Raw genomic sequence first — 23,140 nt, 5'->3', positions numbered from 1 at the left:
TCATACCAAGAACCAAGAAAATCTCAACCTGAATGAGAAAAGTCAATCAGTAGACACCAGCAATGAGATGACACAGATGTTAGGAAAAAGATTTTGTTTCTTTTTTTTTTTTTTTTTTGTGGTACACGGGCCTCTCACTGTTGTGGCCTCTCCTGTTGTGGAGCACAGGCTCCGGACGCGCAGGCTCAGCGGCCATGGCTCACGGGCCCAGCCGCTCCATGGCATGTGGGATCTTCCCGGACCGGGGCACGAACTCGTGTCCCCTGCATCGGCAGACGGACTCTCAACCAGTGCGCCACCAGGGAAGCCCAGGACAAAGATTTTAAAGCAGCTGCTTTAAAAGTGCTTCAACAAGCAATTGCAAATATGCTTGAAACAAATGACCAAGTAGAAAATTTCAACAAAAATGTAGAAAGTCTCAGCAGATAGAAGATACAAAGAAGAACCAATGAAAACTTTAGAACTGAAAAGTACAGTAGCCAAAATAAAAAACTCAGTGAATGGGCTTGATAGCCCCTTGGAGGGGACAGAGGAAACATTGGTGAACATGAAGATAGAAAAATAGAGGTTACACAGTGAGAAGAGAAAAAAATAGACTGGAAAAAAATGAATAGACATTTCACCAAATAGACAGATAGCAAATAAGCACATAACAACAGGGGTCCCCAACCCCCAAACTGTGGACCGGTACCGGTCCATGGCCTGTTAGGAACCGGGCTGCACAGCAGGCGGTGAGGGGCGGGCGAACGAGCAAAGCTTCATCTGCCGCTTCCCACCACTCCCCATCGCTCCCCGTCGCTCCCCACCAGAGGCTCCCCGTCGCTCCCCACCGCTCTCCGTCGCTCCCCACCACTCCCTGTCGCTCCCCATCGCTCCCCGTCGCTCCCCATCCCTCCCCGTCACTCCCCATTGCTCCCCGTCGCTCCCCACCGCTCCCCGTCACTCCCCATTGCTCCCCGTCGCTCCCCACCGCTCCCCATTGCTCCCCGTCGCTCCCCACTGCTCCCCGTTGCTCCCCGTCGCTCCCCGTCGCTCGCGTTAACTGCCTGAACCATCCCACCCCACTGTCCCGGTGGGTGGAAAAATTGTCTTCCGCAGAACCAGTCCCTGGTGCCAAAAAGGTTGGGGACCACTGCAAAAAAGATGTTCAATGTTATTAGTCATTAGGGAAATGCAAAACACCACAATGAGCTGTCACTACATACCTATCAGAATGGCTAAAATAATAATGACAACAGCTAATGCTGACGAGGATGCTGAGAATCTGATCACTTAGACATTGTTGGTGGGAATATGAAATGGTGCAGCCACTTGGAAAAAGAGTTGGGCAGTTTCTTAAAAATCTAAACACGCAACTATCAGGAATCCCCTGTCAGTCTGATGGTTAGGATTCTGTGTTTTCACTGCCAAGAGCACCGGTTCAATCCCTGGTTGAGGAACTAAGATCCCACAAGCCACGTGGCATGGCCTAAATAAATAAATAAACATGCAACTGTCACAGGACTTGGCCGTGGCACTCCTGGGCATTTATCACAGAGAAGTGAAAACTTACGTTCACACAAAAACCTGTACATGAATGTTCATAGCAGTTTTTCTCCAAGCCCCAGACTGGAAGCAACTCAGATGTTCATCAGTGGACGAATCGTTAAACTGTATATCCACTGCACAGAATACTACTCAGCGAGGAAAAGAAACTATTGATACAGTAAATAGATCTCCAGTGAAAAAAGCCTATCCCCAAAGATCCTGTCTGTCTAATCCATTGTATATAACATTATTAAAATGATAAAATTGTAGTGATGGAAACGGATTAGTGGCTGGCAAGGATTAAGGTGTGTGATGGGGTAGGAGGGAGGTGGGTGTGGTTATAAAGGGCAGCACGAGGGATCCTGGTGGTGATGAAAATCCTCTATATTTTGACTGTAAGTGTATCAATACTTTGGTTTTGATATTGTTCTGTAGTTTTGCAAGATGTTATTATTAGGGGAAACCACATGGGAATCTACAGTTATCTCAAAATAAAAGTTTACTGAAAAAAACAATGAAACTGGGGTGGGGTGGGGGAGACCCCTTTGTATGTAGCAACCCAGAAAAATGCCTATGATATAACCTGAAGTGACAGGAGCCGATGACAGACCTTTTTATTTCAGAGTGATGACAATTCTGGAATAAGCAGGCTTGTTGGGGGAAAGAGACTGGAAGGCAACGTACGTTGGGTCAGAGGATTGAAGTCAACCTGTTATTTATCGGTCTGTCTGTCTGAACATTGGTCTCCTTCAGTCCTTCTTGGTTCTCCAGTGGGAGACGGATGAGGAAGAGGGTGGTTGCAGTGTAGGGTGCTGAGCCTGGGGTGGGTCTGTGCGCTATGCGTGGAATTATGGGTAATGTTTTCTTCTTATCTCCAAGTTCCAAACGTGATATGGCTATGTTAATTTTTTATGATGGAGGAAGTTATATATTAGAAAAGGAAACCACACGAGCAAAGTAAGGCCCTTCTTCTAGCCATTCTTGGGGGAGCTCATAGGGTGCACTGGTCACTGCACAGTCATCTGACAACAGCTCTGGGTTCCAGGGACTCGGGGGGTGGGGTGGGATTTGCTCTGAGCCCTTTGCTGCTAGGGCTTTCCCCTGCACTTCCCTGACACAAGCGCATCCCAGAACCAGATGGCTGGTGGTGGGCCTCACAGGCCCTGTTCTAGACTGTTCTCCCACAAAGCCATAAAGCAGAAGGAAATTCCCAGGCAGCAGTGGGGCAGCGGCTGTCACAGGAGCCCATGTCTCCATTCAGCGGTGATGTCCTTACCCAAACATGTCCCATGCTAGGTTCTGTGATATTGAGGTTTATAATAAGAAACATATATTTGGTCTTCCTCTCTGTTTCTGGCACAGAGCCCCTAAAACCTTTGGAATTTCCTAACCGATAAAGAGCAATAAAGGTATCTCATGTTCATAACAAACTCCTTTCAACCACCTCCGAGTTTATGTTAATGCGGTGACTTTTGGAAAATCCCAGGGATGGATCTGGTTGCCAGGGGAACCAACGTTGTGATTAGAGGGTTGGTACTTTCATTTCCCCCTAACCACCCCAGTGGAGGGGAGAGGAGCTGGGGGGTGCGGTCAGTCACCAGTGGCCGATGATTTAGTCATTCATGCCTACGTAATGAAGACTCTGTAGAAACCCAGAAGGATGGGCTTCTGGAAGCTTCTGAGTTGGTGACCACATGGAGGAGCTGGGAGAACGGTGTGCTGGGAGAGGCCGTGGAAGCTCCTTGCCCCTTTCTTCCTACCTCACTCTGTATCCTTTATAATACCCTTTAAAATAAACTCGTAAACGCAGGCCAATGTTCCTCTGAGTTCCGTGAGCTGCCCTAGCGAGTTAATTAATTGACCCTGAGGAGGCGGTTGTGTACACCTCTGGTTTATAGCGGGTAGATCAGAAGCACAGGGACCACTTGGACCTTGGCATCTGAAGTTGGGTGGGGGACAGTCTTGTGGGGCTGAGCCCTCAACCGTGGGAGCTGACACTCTCTCCAGGTAGACAGTGTCAGAACTGACCTGGATTGTAGGCCAGCCAGCTGGCGTGGGAGAATCGCTTGGCGTTGGAGGCTCCGCGCACTCTTGAAGCACACTCTGCTCAGACGTGCAGAAACCGCACGCCAGGTGACGGGCGAGGCCCACCTGAGATGCTCAAGGCCTCCCCTGGGCGAGCTGCCCCTTCCTGCAGCATCCCGTGGCACTGAGAGGCAGGTGTGAATAAGGAGGGCATTTTTCTCCCCTTGGAAATGATTTTTGGTTGAGGTAGAGGGTTTTGTTTGTTTGCTTGTTCTTGGACCGAGTGCAGAAGTAAGGCCTCGTAAGTAAGGCCTTGCATCCTTTACTGGAAATCAGTAAAGAGCACAGGTCCTGCTGGCCGGCTTTGTGGGTCGCTGTCCCCAAGAAGTCACTTGTTGGCCTTTCTCCGCTGACATGCATTTAGATTTAGGGTTACGGCTTAGCTTGGGGGGAGTGGGACCCATCAAGCTGGGTTTCTGGGTTTTGCACCTATTTTTAGAAAGGGCACTATTTTTAAATTGAGAACCGCCAGCTGAGCCTCCATCTGTCCTTCCGAGTCGGCACTGGGAAGCGGCCCAGAGCTCAGAGACCTGACATGGAAGTGAGGCGGCCCCTTGCCTTGCTTCCTGGGTGGCCACCTTCATCCAAGAATTTCAAGGTCTTTTCTGGTATCAGTTCTTGGCACGTCTGGGTCCGTCGGGCGGGGAGGAAGCCCAGCTCCCACTGTCCCCGCGTGCAGTCACAGACCTGGGGGCATCTGGCCTTGCTCAGAGTCACCGGGCAGCAGCTGAAGAGGTTGGCAAACAGAGCCTGGACTGTGCCTGCCAGCTCCCTGCTCCAGCCCAGGGACTGTGTTACAGCGGGTCCAGCTGGCTCGGAGGACCACTGCTGCCCCTCTCCGTTTGTGTGTGGTGGAGAAAATTGGACTTTATACCTTCAGAAACCTGACAGAACAAAGGCACCAGGTGGAGAGAACCCCTGCTGTCCTCAGAGGGCCTCTGGGGGGGGGCTCAGTGCGGCCCGCTCAGCCCCTGGGTGGCCGCAAAGCTGGGCTTGGCCACCATGCTACGCTCAGCGGGTGAGGCCCAGGGACAGGTGCACTGAGCCCAGTGGTTCCCCGGCGCACCTGGCCCAGGGGTGGCACCCTCACCAGTGTCTCTTAGGGGCCAGATCCTGGAGACAGGACATGTCATCATATCCCCTCTGCACGCCCAGGTGCCCTCCCGGTACCCGGAGTCTAGTTAGCGTCATTGGGTCCCCCGGGACGGCACTCTGGGAAGCGTTGTCCTTGCACCCCAGGGGCACACTGCTACTTGTTTCCTGGTGGGGCAGTAAGCTGGGAGACCTTGGGTGCCAGCCACCACTTCGGCGCCGCTTTTCCCCCATTTTCCCAACATTGACATTAAGCCGTTTGGCTAAGGTGATGTGTGTTGCTGGCGTAACTGTAATGTAGGCCTTTGCAGTGCTGGAGCAGCTGGGCCCAGCTTGCAAGAGTCAGGGGACTTCCCTGGTGGCGCAGTGGTTAAGAATCCACCTGCCAATGCAGGGGACACGGATTCGATCCCTGGTCCCGGAAGATCACACGTGCCGCGGAGCAACTGACCCCTCAAGCCACAACTACTGAGCCTGCGCACCTAGAGCCCGTGAGCCACAACAAGAGAAGCCACCGCAACAAAGAGTAGCCCCCGCTGGCCACAACTAGAGAAAGCCCCTGCGCAGCACCGAAGACCCAACACGGCAATCAATCAATAAGATGGGTCTGTCTTTAAAAAAAAAAAAGTCAGTTGTGCGCATCTCCCTGGCCCTGGCCAGCCGTGTCGTGTCGGTAGCTTGAATCAGCCGTGCTGGAAGTATGGACAGTCAGCAATGCTGCAAACTAGGGATAATCCCCGACCCCACCAGGAGCCAGTTTACCAGCCGCCTCTACCTTTTGGGGTCTTTTGTGCAGAGTTAATGGGATCCCAGCAGAAGCTTGGCCAGGTCACCGTGAGGCTGTTGGGGTGAGGGGTGGGTGGGCAGCCGAGCTCTTCACCTCGGCAAGGAGGCCAAGGGTCTGAGGTTCCGCAGCTGTGCCTGGAGGGCGGTTTGTTCGCCTGGGCCCCCCTACCCTTTCTGGTGGATTCCCCCAGGCAGCCTTGCTTTGCCCTGGAGCAGTGCCCTACCTCATGACCCCCAGTTCTAGGAGTGAAGGCCCCCAGGCTACACTGCCTTATCCTCCAGGCAGAGCTCCCAGCAGGGGAGGGGAAGGGGAGAGGGCAGTTCGCTGCGACTCCGGAAGCTCGAGCTGGGGCTCCTGCCCTGGTCTCAGAGTCCCAAAGGGCGTGGACCCTGCACCTCCACCCTCTGGACACCCCAGACACCCTCTGGGACACCTTTGTCCCAATCTCTGTCGGGGCTAAGTGTGCTTGGGTCTGTCCTCACAGTGGACTGCAAGCTCCCTGTGGGCCAGTCCTGCCTTGGTCAGCTCTGTGTCCACAGGCCTGGGTAGAGCAGGACGCAATAAATGTTCCTTAAATGAGGGAGAGGACCCGCACCAGGGAGTTAGCATGTACTCGTGGTGACCAGAGGCACAGGTGGGTCAGATCCCAGCCCAGCCACTTGCTGCCCTCTGTGTGTCTCTGGCTGTCCTCCTCAGCCTTGGTCTCTTCCGCTCATAAATGGGTGTAAATAATAGGATAGAAGACACAAGTAAAGTTCTTGGTCTGCTGCCTGTCTCCTAGCAGTGCTTAATACGTAGTAACTAGTGTTATTGTTATTAATGAAAACATCCTTTATGGTCTCCTCTGTGGGCAGTTTTGAGTCTTTTAATATCCCCGGATGACCACAAAGCAGCAGTCTTGGTGACACAGGGCAGGACTGTTGGTTAATATTCCGGGGCAGCCTCACGTGGTTACTTGTGTTACTAGCTGTGGTTGAAGGAGTGATATTCTCCTGGGTTAGACACCTGTGCGCACACCCATGCACACGCATGCACAGGTACCCATGCACACGCATGCATGCATTCAGGCACTACATGGACACACAGGCACACCACGTACAAGCACACTCACACATGCACACACGTGTGGATGCCCGTACACACATGCACACTGTGTACACACATGTCAGCATGCACACAGCTGCTCCCTGTAACCTCTAACACATGGTTTCAGTAGCTGTATAATGTTCCATGGTTCTTCCTAAAGTTCCTTTAAATTAACCTTATTGAAAAATCACAGTGGAGAGAAGTGCACATATCGTAAGTGCACAGCTTGACGTATTTTCACAGAGTGAAACATAGCTCAGTAACCAGCCCCAGGTCAAGAATCAGGACATTTCCAGGCCCCCAGAAGTCCCCACGTTCCCCCCTCCTGTCACTCCTCCATTACCAGGACGACCACTTTCCTGACTCCACGTGTTTACTTTATGAGATGGACCCGCGCAGTGAGCTCTCTCTTGTGTCCTGGCTTCTTCTGCTCGGCACCGACTCTGACATCCTCCCGTGACTGTGTGTAGGCGTGGGTGGTCCACTCATTGCTGTTCAGTTTCTGCTGGTTCTCCATTATACTGATGTGGGCATTGGGGGCCATTTGGAATGGGGCACCGGAATATTCCTCTGCGTCCTGTGCACACGTGAGATGCATTTCTGCTGGGTGTGTGCTTGGCACTGGGAGCCCTGCGTCTGCTGCTGTTCGTCATCAGAGTCCAGTGAGGGGGACACACCTGCCAGGTGAGAGCCTGGGTCTCCAGAGCAAGCGGGAATGTGGAGGGCAGGGCAGCCTGAAAGCACAGTTGTAGCGTGTTTGAGAACTTAATTCCTTTCTATGACTGGATGCTATTTCATCACATGAATGTGCCACATTTTATTTATCCAGGCATCAAGTAATGGACACTTGGGTTCTTTCCACTTTTTGGCTATTGTAAATAATGCTGCTCTGAAATTCCATGTACAAGTTTTTGGTAGACATATATTTTCCATTGTCTTGGATATATACCTACTTGTGGAATTTCTGGGTCAAATGGTGATTCCATGTTTAACTTTTTGAGGAACAAGCAGCCATTTTTAAAGACTGGATAAGCCTGTGTAAGGAGAAGACTAAACGTATTCACTTCCATTCAAGAAACTTAACATAACATGGTAAATGTGAGAAGCTTTTGAGCCTCGGCCCAAACATCCCCAAAGGTCCACACGCATTACCTGGGAGCCGTGTCCCCACGTGCCTGGGAGGAGGACCTTGGAAGATAGAGGGGCCGTCATGGTGTTGGTGGTAACAGAGTCCAGCCCATCAGTGAGATCAAAGAAACTCATAAATGGAAGTGTTTTCATGGTTTTTCCTCAGAGGTCACTCCTTTAACCAGCTCTCAGGTGTTCGGGGGTCGTCAGCATGCTGGGGAGACTGAAGTCCCTGCTGCGTGGGCTCGCGGGTTAGCAGAGGAGGATGGGCGATGGCGAGGGTAAATCGGCAGGTTATATTCTATGCGAGAAGACAAGAGGGGCTCTAGACCGTGAGCAGTGTGCAGGGATGCCGTCTGCCGTGGCTGCAGGTGCAGCGGTACAGAGGCGTCGGGGCTTCTACTTTTTCTGCCAGGGTGGCCCATGGTGGGGTTTGCACAGAGGACAGAGCTGACTTGAGGTTTGGAAGGGGTCCCTCTGGCTGCTGTGTTGAGAGATTACTGGGGGGTGAGGGCAGGAGCAGGGAGACCGGTTAGGAGGCTTCTGCAGAAATCCACTGAGAGGTGGCGGTCCTTTGTACAAAGTAGTGGAAGCACAGTGTAAAGAAAATACCTGTTCCCATAACACGGAAATACGTCCACTGGATCATCGTTGTGCTCCGGATATAGTCATCACTGTTGCCGTTTGACATGGGTTCCCCTGGACTCTTCTTTTTGTTGTTGGTGGTGGTACGCGGGCCTCTCATTGTTGTGGCCTCTCCCATTGCGGAGCACAGGCTCCGGACGTGCAGGCTCAGCGGCCATGGCTCACGGGCCCAGCCGCTCCACGGCATGTGGGATCTTCCTGGACCGGGACACGAACCTGTGTCCCCTGCATCGGCAGGCGGACTCTCAACCACTGCACCGCCAGGAAAGCCCTGGACTCTTTTATGTGTGTATAAACACATACTTTTTTACTTTAGTGGGATTATACCATAAGTATAAAGTTCAGGAATCTTGTTTTCTGCCTTAATACACCCTGGGTGTCTGTGTCGACGTATACGGAACCGCCGTCTTTTTGCAGCTGCGAGGCACGTATGACACAGTTGGGCTGTTATGTATTTAATAATTCCCAGACTCGAAGACCTTGCTGTTTCTACTTTTTCACTATTTTAAACAATGTTGAGGTGAAAATTCTTTTATAGACATATGTGTGGATGTTTTTAAAAATAAACTTTTGGGGGCTTCCCTGGTGGCGCAGTGGTCAAGAATCTGCCTGCCAATGCAGGGGACAGGGGTTGGAGCCCTGGTGCGGGAAGATCCCACATGCCGCAGAGCAGCTGGGCCCGTGCGCCACAACTACTGAAGCCCGGGCTCCTGGAGCCCGTGCTCTGCAGCGGGAGAGGCCACTGCAATGAGAAGCCCGTGCACCGCAACAAAGACCCAGGGCAGCCAAAAATAAATAAATAAATAAACTTTTCATGTTGGAATAATTTCACAGGCACAGAAAAGTCACCGAGATGGCACAGAGGCTTCCTGTCCTCTCTCCACCCAGGTTCCTCTCTTGATAGGATCTTACATTCCACGGTCCACTTGTCACAACCAAAAAACCGAATTTGGTACATACATTGTTAACTAAACTCCAGACTTGGTCTGGATTTCACCACAAACATATATTTCTGTATACTTGTTTGATTATTACTTTAAAATAAATTCCCAGGGACTTCCCTGGCCGTCCAGCAGTTAAGACTCTGCGCGTCCACTGCAGGGGGCATGGGTTTGGTCCCCGGTCAGGGAGTTGAGATCCCACATGCTGCGTGCCATAGCCAAAAAGTAAAAGAAATAAAAATAAAATACAGTAAATTTCCAGAAATGGAATGGCTGGGTCAGAGGGAACATGTAGTTTAAGTCCTGCCTTATTGCTTCCAAGAAAGATGATGCTGGGTCGTCAGCCCACGGAGTGGAGGAGGGTCCCATTGCCCCCACCCTCACCAGCTGCTGAGTGTTGTCGCCAGGGTGAGAGCATGGAGCTCTGGACTCTGGGTCGCCTGTGTCATCTCGGTCGTTTTGCAGACGAGGAAAGCGAGGCCCCGAGAGGGAAGGTCCCTGCTCCCGGTTATGGAGCGTTGAGTCTCAGAGCCAGGATGGAGCGGGGCAACTTCGCACTCCTAGCCCGAAACACCGAAGATTCTACCTTCCCAAACGGTGATTTCGTACGCCTGAGACTTGGACAGGTCCAGGTTCACATTTGAGACATGGGAAACAAAAAGCCACCCTCACAGCCTGCAGGCGCACAGGCCCAGGTGCCGCGGTGCAGCTACCCTGAGCCTGGGGTCATCATGCTGTGCCCGTGCACACACCAGGCTCAGGTCCACCAGCCCCAGCCCCGGTGCCCTGGGAGCTGTGTCCGTGGTCGCACCTGGTTCGGAGCAGCTGACTCAACACCCCAGTGCTGGCTCCTCTGTGAGTTACATCTTCCGTCGGACAGCGTGTGCTCTCTGTGTGCACGTGTGTGAAACCTGCAAGACAAGCAGATGAGACCCTCCTGCCCAAGTATTTGTTGTTGCACAGAATAGAAAGTCATTTTTGACATACGGCTCTCGACACACAGCTACACCAAACCAGCAGAACGGTGCCGAGGGTTACAGGTTCCCCAGAAAGTGGGAGTCGGGAACCATGCGGGCTCATCTCCCTGCGGGAAAGTGCCCTTGGGATTGGTTCCCTCCCCCAGAGCAGCGCCCCCCAGGGGACTTTGTCATAGTCACCTCGGATCCCCAGAACTCCACACACGCAGAGCCTGACTCGGGGCTCTTGGGGGCTTACCTTTGGCTTTAAACTTCACGAGGTGTCCTGTGTGCAGAAGTGGTGGGGGCATCAGGACTGTGGAAGATCAGACACGGGACCTGCATCCGAGGTCCAAGTTCACAGCGAGCGATACCTGGCCTCTGAGCTGTCCCAAGGGCACAACCAAAGTCCTGAGGAGTCTGGGCCAAGGGAAGGGAGTGGTCATATCCCACCGGGCACCTGGAGTGGTCCCGGAAGATGCAGCGCCTGAGTTGGAGGGTGGGAGGGAGGGAGGCGGGCAGAGGTGCAGGGCTGGGGGGAGAAACGGCGGGCCTGTCATCTTGAAGAACTAAGGACGGATTCCAGGGTCTCGGCCGCTGAGGCTACGCTGTCCTCTCGGCCCTCAGCACACGGTCATCCCTGGGGCTCCTTCTCAGCCCCTCTCCTTCATTCTCCCCCCAGGCAACCCGCCCAGGCCTGTGACCGTAAACCCAGCCAGGGATGCTCCCCCAACCTCGGCCCGCAGCCGGCCCTCCCTGCCTCTGGCATCAGGAGCCTTGTGACCTCTGCCCTAGCCCATCATTCAACATCTCCAACCTGGCAGGTTCAAAACAGAGCCCTTTGGAAGTTTAAGCATAAACAGGATATTTGCATAGCCTTAAACTACCCCTCACCAAATATTCAGCAATTATAAAGGGGGAAATGGGGAGTTTACAGTGGAGGATTCTGGTAGACTCAACCTTAGCCAGGTGAGGAAGGTGGACGTCAGCTGCAGTAAGACATCACGCACTCCTGACACTGCGCTGAGAAGGGCACCGCAGCCCTGGGTGCCTTTCCCCATAAACATGGGAAGACTCTGTTGTGCCACAGTGAGGAGGGAGTTGAAAGCAGGGAAGTGAACAGATCCTGTGCACGAATGTTCATAGCACACCGTTCTTCACAATGGCTGAAAGGCAGAAGCAATCCCAAATAAATGTCCATCAGCCAGTGAATGGGTAAAAAAATGTGGTCTTTCTTTATGATGGAATTTTTTTTCTTAACTTTTTATTTTATACTAGAGTATAGTTGATTAACAATGTTGTGTTAATTTCAGGTGTACAGCAAAGTGATGCAGTTATATGTACACATGTATCTATTCTTTTTCAAATTCTTTTCCCATTTCAGTTGTTACATAATATTGAGCAGAGTCCCCTGTGCTGTACAGTAGGTCCTTGTTGGTTATCCATTTTAAATATAGGAGTGTATACATGTCAATCCCAAACTCCCTAAGTATCCTTTCCTCCCACCCTTCCCCTCTGGTAACCATTAAGTTCGTTCTCTAAGTCTGTGAGTCTGTTTCTGTCCTGTAAATAAGTTCATTTGTATCTCTTTTTTTTAGATTCCGCATTCCCTTTCTCCGTCTGACTTACTTCACTCACTATGACAATCTCTAGGTCCATGCATGTTGCTGCAAATGGCATTATTTCATTCATTCTAATGGCTGAGTAACATTCCGTTGTATTATATATATGTACCACATCTTCTTTATCCATTCCTCTGTCAGTGGACATTTAGGTTGCTTCCACGTCTTGCCTGTTGTAAGCAGTGCTGCAATGAACATTGGGGTGCATGTGTCCTTGCAGACCATGTTTTTCTCCAGCTATATGCCCAGGAGTGGGATTGTAGGATCATAAGGTAGTTCTATTTTTAGTTTTATAAGGAACCTCCAAACTGTTCTCCATGGTAGCTGTACCAATTTATATTCCCACCAACAGTGTAGGAGGGTTCCCTTCTCTCCACACCCTCTCCAGCATTTATTGTTTGTAGATTTTTTTGATGATGGCCATTCTGACTGGTCTGAGGTGATATCTCATTGTAGTTTTGATATGCATTTCTCTAATAATTAGCAGTGTTGCACAGCTTTTCACATGCCTCTTGGCCGTCTGTATGTCTTCTTCGGAGAAATGTCTATTTAGGTCTTCTGTCCATTTTTTGATGGGGTTGTTTGTTTTGATGATGTTAAGCTGCATTGAGCTGTTTGTAAATTTTGGAGACCAATCGCTTGTTGGTCACACGTTACGATGGTATTATTCAGCCATAAAAAGGAATGAATTTCTGGCACATGTTACAACATGGATGAACCTTTGAGACGTTACACTCAGTGAAGTAAGCGGACAGAAAAGGACAAATACTCTATGATTCTACTTACGTGAAATTCCCAGAAGAGGCAAATTCACAGAGACAGAAAGCCACATGGTGGTTGCCAGGGGCTGGGGGAGGGTGGGGATGGAGAGTTATTGCTTGATGGGAGCACGGGTTCTGTTGGAGTGTTTTTAAACCTGTGGGCACTAGATAGTGGCGATGGTTGCACAACATTGTGAATGTCATGAGTGCCCCTGAGCTGTCCTGTTAAAAATGCAAATTGCTATTTAGAATAGCAAATTTTATGTTCTACATATTATACCACGATTTAGAAAAATTAGTAACGCAATACACCAAAACCCATTGATTTGTACACTTTAAATAGGTGATTGATGTGGTGTGTGAATTGTATGTCAATACATCTGTTTAAAAAACAAAAAAATCGAGGGACATTCTACAGAATGGTCACTGTTCTCCCAGGGGCGTGCCACGTGGGCTCCCTCCCTTCCTCTGCTCAGATGCCACGTCTTAGTCTGCTCGGGCCGGACAGACTGGGGTGCTTACGTAACAGACATGCATCTTCTCACAGTTCCGGAGGCTGGAAAGCCAAGATCGAGGTGTTGCATCCGTAGGAAGAATGATTAAGGAGGGGCCGGCTCTTGTGTTCCTCTTTCCCCTGAGTCCCTGGTCCCCTTTGTCCTCTCCTCCCCCTGCACCAGCTTCCCCCAGACTCACTGCCACCTGCGTCACCTGCTCTGCGGGGGGCGGGCGGGGGCCGTGTCTTCTTCGTCCACAGCCTGGCCTCCAAAGCCGTCATGCGCGTGGATGAGTGAGTAAAACTCTCCCAGTAGTAAGTGTTCCATCCTGTTGGTGCAGTAGGGGTGTGAGCAGGAGAGGGGACGCGTTTGGACAGCAGGGCCCAGGGCTGGGCAAGGACTCCAGGCGGCCTCCTGGCCCACGGAGAGGCTCACAGCCCTCGTGCGTCTGCCGCGATGTTCAGCCGTCAGCCGTTCGTGAAACGGAGCCCCGAGCCAAAGGAGAACGTGGATCCCACCTGCACTGGCCATTTCCACGTTGTCCAGAGCACTCAGGCCTGGTTTTCTTCATCGCTTTGTTATCTGAACACCCAGCGTTTTGATTATGAGCTGCTGAGGATGACTTCATGTGAGATTTTACTGCCTAAAGGGGTGCACACAAACCTGGCAGGACAAGAGTGAAAATACAGCTTTTCCAGAAATATATTTAAAGAAAAAAACGTTAAGAACCGGCAGAACATAAAGTGCTGGTACGAAGTGTGAGGCAGCGAGGAGATGCAGGGGGCCAGCCCCCGCCGCCAACAGCCTGCCCCCAGGCCTGCCAGGAACGTGGGTGCAGGGGTCTCCCGGGCCCCCCTGCACATGCACACACAAACCTCCTTCCTCCCTGAGCAGGGCATGGCCAGAGGACCGGGGAGAGCTTCTCCAGGCTGGGGTGCCAGTCCCAGGAAGGCCTGTCCCAGACGGGGCACCCATGGCTAGCATCTGTGCGGCCTGGGGAGAGCCCTGCCATCCCCGGCTCTCTCCTTCCACAGCCGACGAGCCCCCAGGCTCTGCCTGCCCGCCCCCCGCCCCCAATCTGGCCTGTGCCCCAGGTGGGCTGCGGAATGCCAGACCAAGGCCAACTCTCCATCTGCCCGTGTCAAGGTGACGGCCAGCGTTTGTCATCCTGAGCTCTCACGTGCGTGTCCTTTCCACCACTAAAGGAGACAAAGCAGGCACTATTATTTGCATTCTAACGATCGGGACATCGAATTATAATAATAGTCCCCTTTGAGTGCGTAAGAAGTAGGAACCATTATCCTCCCCACTTTAGAGCTGGGGGAACGAGGACCAGAGAGGTGCCTGCCCGGTTTGTGGTTGACCAGGAGATGAGCCAGGTGGGCTGGCTGCTCCTGGCCCCCTTGGGCCCTGAGGCCCAAGGCCAGGGTGGCTCACCCAAGCTCTAGCCGGAGACGGGCTGGCCCCTGGCCGCGCACCCCAGCGCCCTGAGCAGGGGGGTGCACTCCCACCCCAGCCCACCCACGCGGCTTTGTCCTCCGTCCAACCTTTTCTTTAAAGCAAGACGTCCTCTGGAAGGAGCCCACCTGGAAACTTTATTGATCCAAAGAAAAAACTGAATTAGGTTCATAAACTGTCACTCTTGACACTCTCCGGGGGCCACCTCCGGTTTCCAGGGCCCTGGGGAGCCCGAGTGCCTACGTCTGACCCTCGTCCCTCCCTCTTCAGACGACACCAGGTGGCCTTCAAGGCCGGGCCTGGCCCTGCCGTTCCCACCTCGAGACAGGGCAGTTGAGGTGCCTGAAGGCCTTACTGCTGCAGTGCCTGCCCGGCCCCCAGCCCCCAGGCCTCGGGGCAGGAGCTGATGCTCGCACACTGGGCCGTGCGTCCAGTTTCCTTTTCCCTTCCATCACCCTTGCCCCTGCGACCAGGTGTGTCACCCCTAGGAAGCCTTGGCAGACCCGTCCCCGTCACCCGCCCTGGTTCCTGGGGCGCACCTCCACACGGGGCTGCCGGCTGTGTGCTGAGCGGGGGCCGAGGGCCTCACCCACATTCTGCCAGGCCCTCCCCTGGCAGATGAGCCGTGGGGCGCCGTCGTGGCCTGGGGTCCCGGGCAGGGGTGAGGAGAGAGGGGGTCAGGAAGGACATCTCCTGTGTGCTCAGGTGCTGAGGGGGCACAGACCCCAGGGGACCCAGGTAGGGCCGCCGGCCGCAGGAAGTTCACGCTCGGCTGCGCGTCTGAAGCTGGCGCAGCCTGAGCTGCAGCTGTGAGTGCCCGGAGGGCTGGGCCTCTGCCCTCCGCCCTGGCGCTCCCACCGCCTGCACCACCCAGGCAGCCCGGCCGCCAGCGCCACCTCCTCATGGCTCCACACACTTAGGTTCTGGCCTTTGGAAAAAGGCATCACTTACTTTTGGTCCCACCCATGTCTGGCCGCTTGGAGGTCCCATCGAGGGCCAGAGGGATTTCTAGGAAAGGCGGCCACGTGGAAGGGGTTCTGCAGGCGAGTAATCTGGGAGAAGCTGGGCTGCTTTAGGCTAATATACCCACGATTCCAGCCGCATCCCCGAAGGTGTCCCGACGCTGTCGTTGTGTCTGAGTCTCTGTAAAGCAGGTCTCCCCGGTGCCTGCAGTAAGGAGACAGGCATTGTGAGGCTGAGGAGGGCGGGGCAGCCCGCATCCCCAAACACATCTGACCACAGAACCCTTCTTTGTAGGAGCATCTTACGCAGCAGGGTTTGGAGCACGTCCTGCAGAAGGCCCTCCTGCTCTAGGCAGCCCGCCGCCATCACGGAGCTGGCGAGGGTGAGTCCCTCCGCCTCTTGATGGAAAGAGTCAGCTACTGGAAAGGTAGAAGAATCCCAGCACTGAAATCCTTCCCGTTTCCCTCAGCTGTATTCATGCAACATGGCACCAACAGGGAAAATCACACATAGGACATATTTATTTAGAGGCCTGGCCAGCCTCTGGAAATGAGCATTTCAGGGCTGGCCAGGAAAGAGGCTGGAGTTATGTGGGAGCATTTCAATGTATGGCTGTCCCACAATTTGTATTCCAGTCTCCTGTTGATGGACGTGTAAATGGTTTCCGGTTTTTTCACGATTATAAATCATACTGTGGTGAGCCGTGTTGGCATGCCTCCTGTGAAAATGGGCTAGGTTTTCTTTAGAACAATTTTCCCCACACTTGCTGGGTAATAAGCATCACCTTGGAGAGCTTGTTAAATACACATATTACCAGGTCTGTCCCTGGTGGGTCTGAGTTTTAGACCCGGGGAATCTTTTCGTTCTTTCAACAGGATTTCAGTGATTACTGTCATCAGGGAAGTTTAGCCAAGCCCTGATTCCAAAGCAGGAGAACTGGCTCAGCGAACGTGGTTCACAGTTTACTAATTAGATATGCCAATCACGCCAAAGTGGATGTGCCCGGCTCTGTCCCCTCCAGCAGTGGAAAAGAATCCCATTTTCCCACATCCTTGCCAGTTCTTTGTACCACGAGGTATTTATTTAAAAGAAACTTTTTCCAAACCTGAAAAGCGTGTAATAATATCTTGTTTTAATATAATTTGCGTTCCCTGTACTTTCAGTGTGGTTGAGCGCTTTTTCAGTGTTTCATGACCATTCAAGTTTCCTTTTTGTGAATTACCTATTCATATCCTCTGTTCACTTTACCATGGGATGCTTGTCTATCTAAAAGTCGTTTGTAATAATCTTCTAGACATTCTGCTCCGGCTTCTTTGTCAGTTCCCTGTATTGCAGACATTTATCTCCAGTCTGTGGTCTGTCTTTTCACCTTGTTTATGGCGTCTTGTTGAACAAAAGTTTTAAATTGAATTATAATCAGATTTATGGATCTGATCCATTTTCATTTTCACTTTGTTATGGTTTGTGCGCTTCGTATCTTGTTTAAGACATCCTCCCCTCCCCATAGTTAGAAAACTGGTCTCTACACTGTTCTCCAGAAGTTTTAAAGTTTTGGTTTGCACATTCAGATTCTAAATACACACCCATTTGCTGTGTGTGCATGGCCTGAGGCGGGGGATTTAATTTTATTTTCTATGTGGATAGCCAGCTGTTCCAACACCACCTTTAATAGCCCACCCTTTCCCCTCTGATCTGTAATGCCACCTCTGTCATATGTCAGCTTTCCATATTAGCTTATATCACTCTCTTTAAATGTGGTCTTTAAAAAACAGCTTTACTGAGATATAATCCACAACCGTACGATTCACCCATTTAAAGTGTACAATTCAAGGGGCTTTAGTGTATTCACACACCATCACCATCAGTCAATTTGAGAACATTTGCATCTCTTCTAGAAGAGACCGTGTACCCCCCTCACCATTTAGCTACCCTCCCCGCATCTCCCCAGCCCTGAGCAGCCCCTAACCAACTTTCTCTCTATACAGATTCCCCTATTCTGGAAATACATGAATGAGACCATATAACATGTGCTCTTTTGTGACTGGCTTTTTTCACTTGGGTATATACCTATGAGTGGAATTGCTGGGTCATATGGTAACTAGTTTTAATCATTTGAGGAACTGCCAGACTGTTTTCCAAAGCAGCTGTACCATTTTACCTGCCCACCAGCATCATGTGAGCGTTGATTCTTCCACATCCTCTCCTACACTTGTTATTATCTGACTTTTAGATTCTGGCCATCTCAGTGGGTGGTGAAGTAGTATCATTATTGTCTTGATTTGCAGTTCCCTGGTGACTAATGACGTCAGGAATCTTTTCACGTACTTACTGGCCATTTGCGTGTCTTCCTTGGAGAAATATATGTCAGATCTGTTGCCTATATTTAGATTGGGTTGTCTTTTTATCATTGAGTTGTAAGAGTTCTCTATTCTGGATATAAGGCCCTTATCAGATACATGATCTGCAGATGTTTTCTCTCATCTGCGGGTTGTCTTTGCATTTTCTTGGTGGTATCCTGTGAGGCACAAAAGCTTAATTTTGATGAAGTCTAAATTACCTATTTTTTCTTTTGTTGCTCATGCTGTTGGTGTCATATCTAAGAATCCTGTGATAAATCTGAGGCCATGAAGATGTACCCCTATGTTTACTTCTGTGAGTTTTCTATTTTTAACTCTTACATTTGAGCCATTTTGATCTTTGAGCCATTTTGAGTTCATTTTTGCCTGTGATGTGAGATAAGGGTACAACTTTATTCTTTTACACGTGGCTATCCAGTTGTCCCAGCACGATGTGCTGAAAAGATTATTCTTTCCCCTTTGAATGGTCCTGGCCCCCTCGTTGAAAATCAGTTAACCTACACACACAGTTTTATTTCTGTTAGAACCTTCGGTTCTATTCCATTGAGTTTTATATCCGTCGTGTACCACACTGACTTGATCACTGTTGCATTGTGGTAAGTTTTGAGAAAGGGAAGTGTGAATCCTACTTTGTTCTCTTTTTCAAGATTTTTTTTGCCTATTATGGGTCCTTCGCAATTCTGTGTGAATTTTAGAGTCAACTCATCAGTTTCTACAAAGAAGTCAGCTGGGATGTGATAGTGATTGCCTTGAGTCTAGTTCTGGGGACTTTGCCATCTTAACCATGTTAAGTCTTCCATTCCATGAACGTGGGATACTTTTCCATTTATTTAGATCTTTAATTCCTTTAACAATATTGTGTAGTTTTCAGAGTATAAGTTTTCCAATTCTGTTGTTACATTTATTCCTAAATATTTTATTCTTTTTGATACTCTTGTAATTGGAATTGCATTCCTGTTAGATGTGGGTTTTTTTGTTTGTTTGTTTTTTTGTGGTACGCGGGCCTTTCACTGTTGTGGCCTCTCCCATTGCGGAGCACAGGCTCTGTACGCGCAGGCTCAGCGGTCATGGCTCACGGGCCCAGCCGCTCCGCGGCATGTGGGATCTTCCCGGACCAGGGCACGAACCCACGTCCCCTGCATCGGCAGGCGGACTCTCAACCACTGCGCCACCAGGGAAGCCCTAGATATGTTTTTAAGAAAGCATTTTAGAGTAAATTTTTCTTAAGCTGAAGGCTAACATGCTAAAGGTCCCAGGTAGTGTGAAGCAGGTAAGTCCTGAAGGATCTTGCCCCTCCCCCTCCTAGCCCAGCAGATGTTCCAGATGTTGTGGCTGGGTCTCTGCCTTGTTTCCTTTCTGTCTAAATGAGAGGCGGGTGGGGGGAGATCAGTGAGATTAATCAGTCCTCTCTCCAGAGGTGGGGCCGATGGAGAGAAAGGCCCAAAATATTCCCTCAGTATTCATCTCTCCTGGCAGGGGAGCAGAAGGTCAGGGGAGATTGCCCTCACCATCCAAACCTGATCTGGTGAGGACTGTGGTCAGTTATGAATGTGAGTGAGACAGGCCCCTGCCCTGGAGGATCCCCCAGGTTTGTGGGGAAGAGAGACACAAACTCAACACAGAATGGTAAGGCTGTCTTGGGGACACCACACTGCCAAGGACTGAGTTTGCTTGTGAAGGGCATAGCCAGCAATGTCTGAAAGTCCAGGAAGCCTTCCTGGAGGAGGTGACATTTGAGCCTAATCTTGAAGGAAAGGCAGATTCTCTGGCAGGCAGAGAGGTTAAGTCTTTCCAGCAGAGGAAAAGATCTACATGGAGGTCCTCAGGTGAGAAAGAGGCCACAGCTCTCCTGTGGCCCCCGCCTTGCTAATATAATATTAAATGACTCAAAAAATGTTATAAACTAAAGGTTTTCTCATCTCAAAAGACCTTCCCAGGGTTAACAGTAATTAAGTTTTATTGTCATTACCTTGGGAATTGCCCTACCATGCATCTGTGAACCCTGGCTTATTTATATATAAGCATATAAATCATTATCTCATGCTATTGTTTTTAACTATGAGGAAACATAGTTAACTTGGAGAATTAACAAGTTCAAGTGCTTTAAATGTAACAACTAGGTCTGTAGTGGTGGTGGGAAGTCCTGATTGGTAGCACTTGCCACTTGCCATGGTGTAAATTCTCCCATCATGGCTGATTTTGAGCCACCAGCATGATGTCACTGAACATGGAGTTGGAGAGACACGTGCACGGTCAGCATAGACCAGGGCAGCACACGGCTGTGTGCAACTCACTTAATTTATGTTCTCATAAAGAAAATGGGACCCCACGACTCTCTCTGGGGTGAAACCAGTATCAGCAATGGAGACATCAGCTGATTTCATCCCCAGCGTGCAGTTGTGGTTGTGTTGATGTAGCCCCAGGAGAGAGGGAGGATGGATGGCTGGATGGACGGATGGATGGGGATTACACAGAGAGGAGAATGTATGTCTCACCTTTGCAGAGCACAGAGCAGCCAGCAGTGAACAGAGCAAAGGGGTTTGGAGGGAGTTGTCGAGAAGGGAGGGGAGGGGAGGAGAAAGAGCTAAGAATTCCCAATCCTGTAAGAAATGCTGCCCAGCAAGAGCATTTGCTGGGCTCTGACCCCTGCACCATCCAAGTCTGATACTCTGGGCAGCACTCAGAGGGGGAGCCAGGTATCTGGAGAACAGCCACGCACCTCTGCTGCTGATGTCTGGACCCTGGTCCCAGCCAGCAGTGCCCCTAAGACATAGCCCCAGCTGGAGCCCACATTGGAGCTGGCATGCAGAGTGCCCATTTCCGCTGTCTGTCCTCGAGCCTAGGCGTGGAGGGAGGGCCCTGAAGTGGCCCCTGTCAGTGCCTTGGTGGCTTTACGAGGGCTCCCAGGCAGCCCTCGCCTCGGTCCTTCCCGAGTGTCGGCCACGCGGGATTCAGAATGGGGAGGTAGGTCCAGAATGTGTGGGAGCCAGGGATGGGGTGTGGGCCCCTGGGTGGCAGGGGATGGACCCCCCCCCAGAAGAGTGAGGCTCCCCTCACTCAACACGTCGTGGCAGGGGGAGATTTTCCCCAGGGGCACCCCCGCCCTGTCGTGTTGGCCACAGCTGTCTTCTTTCTTTCACAGCAGCCCCAGTAACTTCACCTTCTGCTCCTGAATTCGGTCTGAATGTTTGTTTCTCCCTTTCTGACCAGCTTTTCTTCTCCATCCCTTTCTTTAAGCCTGATGCAGGGTGACCCTGCTGATGTAGCAGCCAGTGCCCCAGCCGGTGCCCCTGTGGCACGAGATGTGCCCCAGCCCCACTGGTCCCTGCTCTGCCCCTTCCTCCACCGTCACCACTGTCCCCCACTCTGCTTCCAGGGCCTTTGCTCTAGCTGTTTGTTCTCTAGAGGCCGGAACCCACGCTGAGTTAAAAAGAAGAAAATCCCAGAGACACCTCGGGGTCTGGTGCTGACCTTGCACAGTCGAAGCCCTGGCTGAGCACAGGTGCGGGTCGGGGGCAGGGCTGCCAGGCTCTGTAGTGATGGGCCTCCCAGACCTACAGGTCCCACACCAACAATGCCACCCCGCCTGCCAGTCTTGAGGGGAAGCCCTGCCCCCACCCCCCACCTCCCCCTCAGCGAGCCACACCGCAAGTGCTTCGTGTGGGGAGAGTCAAAGGCTGAGAAAATACGGGCCTCTGGACGGGCATGTGTTAGAGTTCAGGGACTCTGCATTCCCGGCCCAGAGCAGCCAGGGGCACGGCACCTGTCCCTTCGCCTCCAAGGTGACCACATCCCCAGCCGACCTGAAGCGTTGCTCTCTAGAGCAGCAAGCTAGGCTGTTTAATTTTTTTTTTTTTAATTTATTTTTGTCTGTGTTGGGTCCTCGTTGTTGCGCGCGGGCTTTCTCTAGTTGCGGCAAGCGGGGGCTACTCTTCGTTGAGGTGCGCGGGCTTCTCATTGCGGTGGCTTCTCTTCTTGTGGAGCACGGGCTCTAGGCGTGCGGGCTTCAGTAATTGTGGCACACGGGCTCAGTAGTTGTGGCTCGCAGGATCTAGAGCGTAGGCTCAGTAGTTGTGGCTCGCGGGATCTAGAGCGTAGGCTCAGTAGTTGTGGCACACGGGCTTAGTTGCTCCGCAGCATGTGGGATCTTCCCAAACCAGGGCTCGAACCCGTGTCCCCTGCATTGGCAGGCAGATTCTTAACCACTGTGACACCAGGGAAGCCCTAGGCTGTTTAATTTTTTAAAAGAGAAGTTTTTATAAATGTCTGCACAGAACATCCGTATGGGTGGGTTCTTGCTCCTCAGGACCCGCCGTGACAATAGCTCGCAGGGGCTAAGTCTGCCTTCCGGGGGCGGGGGTGGGGGAGACACACTGAGGCCTGCCGGGCGGGGCATCGGGGGGCAGCCCCCACCCAGGGCCCAGCCCACAGCTTGCGTTGTTCTCTGGGAGCCGAGGATGCAGGAGCAAAGGTTAGGGAAAGCCAGACGTCGCTTTCTGGAGCAGCTGTGGTACCAGCAGGGCGGTTATTTATGAGACGGCGGAGCGCGCACACATCAAGGCTTCCCCCAGCAGCGCAGCTGGTGAGGGCTCTGAAATGATCTTGTGGTGCCCCCTCTGCTGAACCACTGGAGAGAAAACGGGGCGTCACCTGCAAGGACCCAGGCTTCTCCCGAGCCTCATACAGACCCGGGCAAAACCTCGTCCCTGCGCTGCTGGGTTTCTGCACAGCCTCCGGGACGCTGTGTGCAGGAGTGTCTGTCCGGCCTTAACCGGGGCCACTCCCCGCGGGCGGTCGGATGGGTGGGTTGTGTGTGGTGGCGCCTTGCCCCGCCTGAGGAAGCGGCCCGGAGCTTAAAGACGGCGCCTCTGTGGCAGTGGCCAGGCTTGTTCAGAGCATGCATCGCAGGTCCTAATTTTTTATCTGTTGCAAAAGCTGCCAACTGCTGGATCGAGCTGGGCCCACCCTTCTGGCTCCTAAGCCACCTCCAAAGACAAAGGCCAGTCAGCAAAAATTAAAGTTCAGCTGCAAAATGGTGACGTGGGCTCAAGCCACAGCGTCACCATCCCGTGGGCCCACGCAGGACGGCAGACGAGAGAAGGTGTGGGCAGTAGCCAGGTGGGCTCAGCATGTCCCCTTTGTCTAGGGTCAAAGGAGCTGGACCGCTAAGGCACACGAGACCCCCTCCAAGGAAGGCCACGGTGCTGGGGGGCGCACCCCTCTAACGTTAATCACCAG

At 51.9% G+C, this 23,140-nt stretch overlaps 1 protein-coding gene across 5 annotated transcripts in view; it reads left to right on the top strand.

Moving 5' to 3' along the window:
* Positions 1-23,140, top strand: part of LHPP (phospholysine phosphohistidine inorganic pyrophosphate phosphatase) — a 137,703-nt gene that overhangs the window by 91,258 nt on the left and 23,305 nt on the right. Inside the window, exon 7 of one of the 5 annotated variants that reach the window (XM_079900997.1) lies at positions 15,840-17,475. The exons of the other annotated variants lie outside the window; for them this stretch is intronic. Coding sequence (XP_079757123.1) covers positions 15,840-15,948 — 109 coding nt within the window. The 3' untranslated portion in view covers positions 15,949-17,475. Of the gene's footprint in view, positions 1-15,839; positions 17,476-23,140 lie in introns of those variants that run through there. 5 annotated transcript variants of the gene reach the window in all.

Source organism: Stenella coeruleoalba (genome assembly GCF_951394435.1).
Source record: "Stenella coeruleoalba genome assembly, chromosome: 16".
NCBI lineage: Eukaryota > Metazoa > Chordata > Mammalia > Artiodactyla > Delphinidae > Stenella > Stenella coeruleoalba.
The sequence above is the reverse complement of the archived record's forward strand: the minus strand, read 5'-3'. Positions and strand labels throughout refer to the sequence as shown.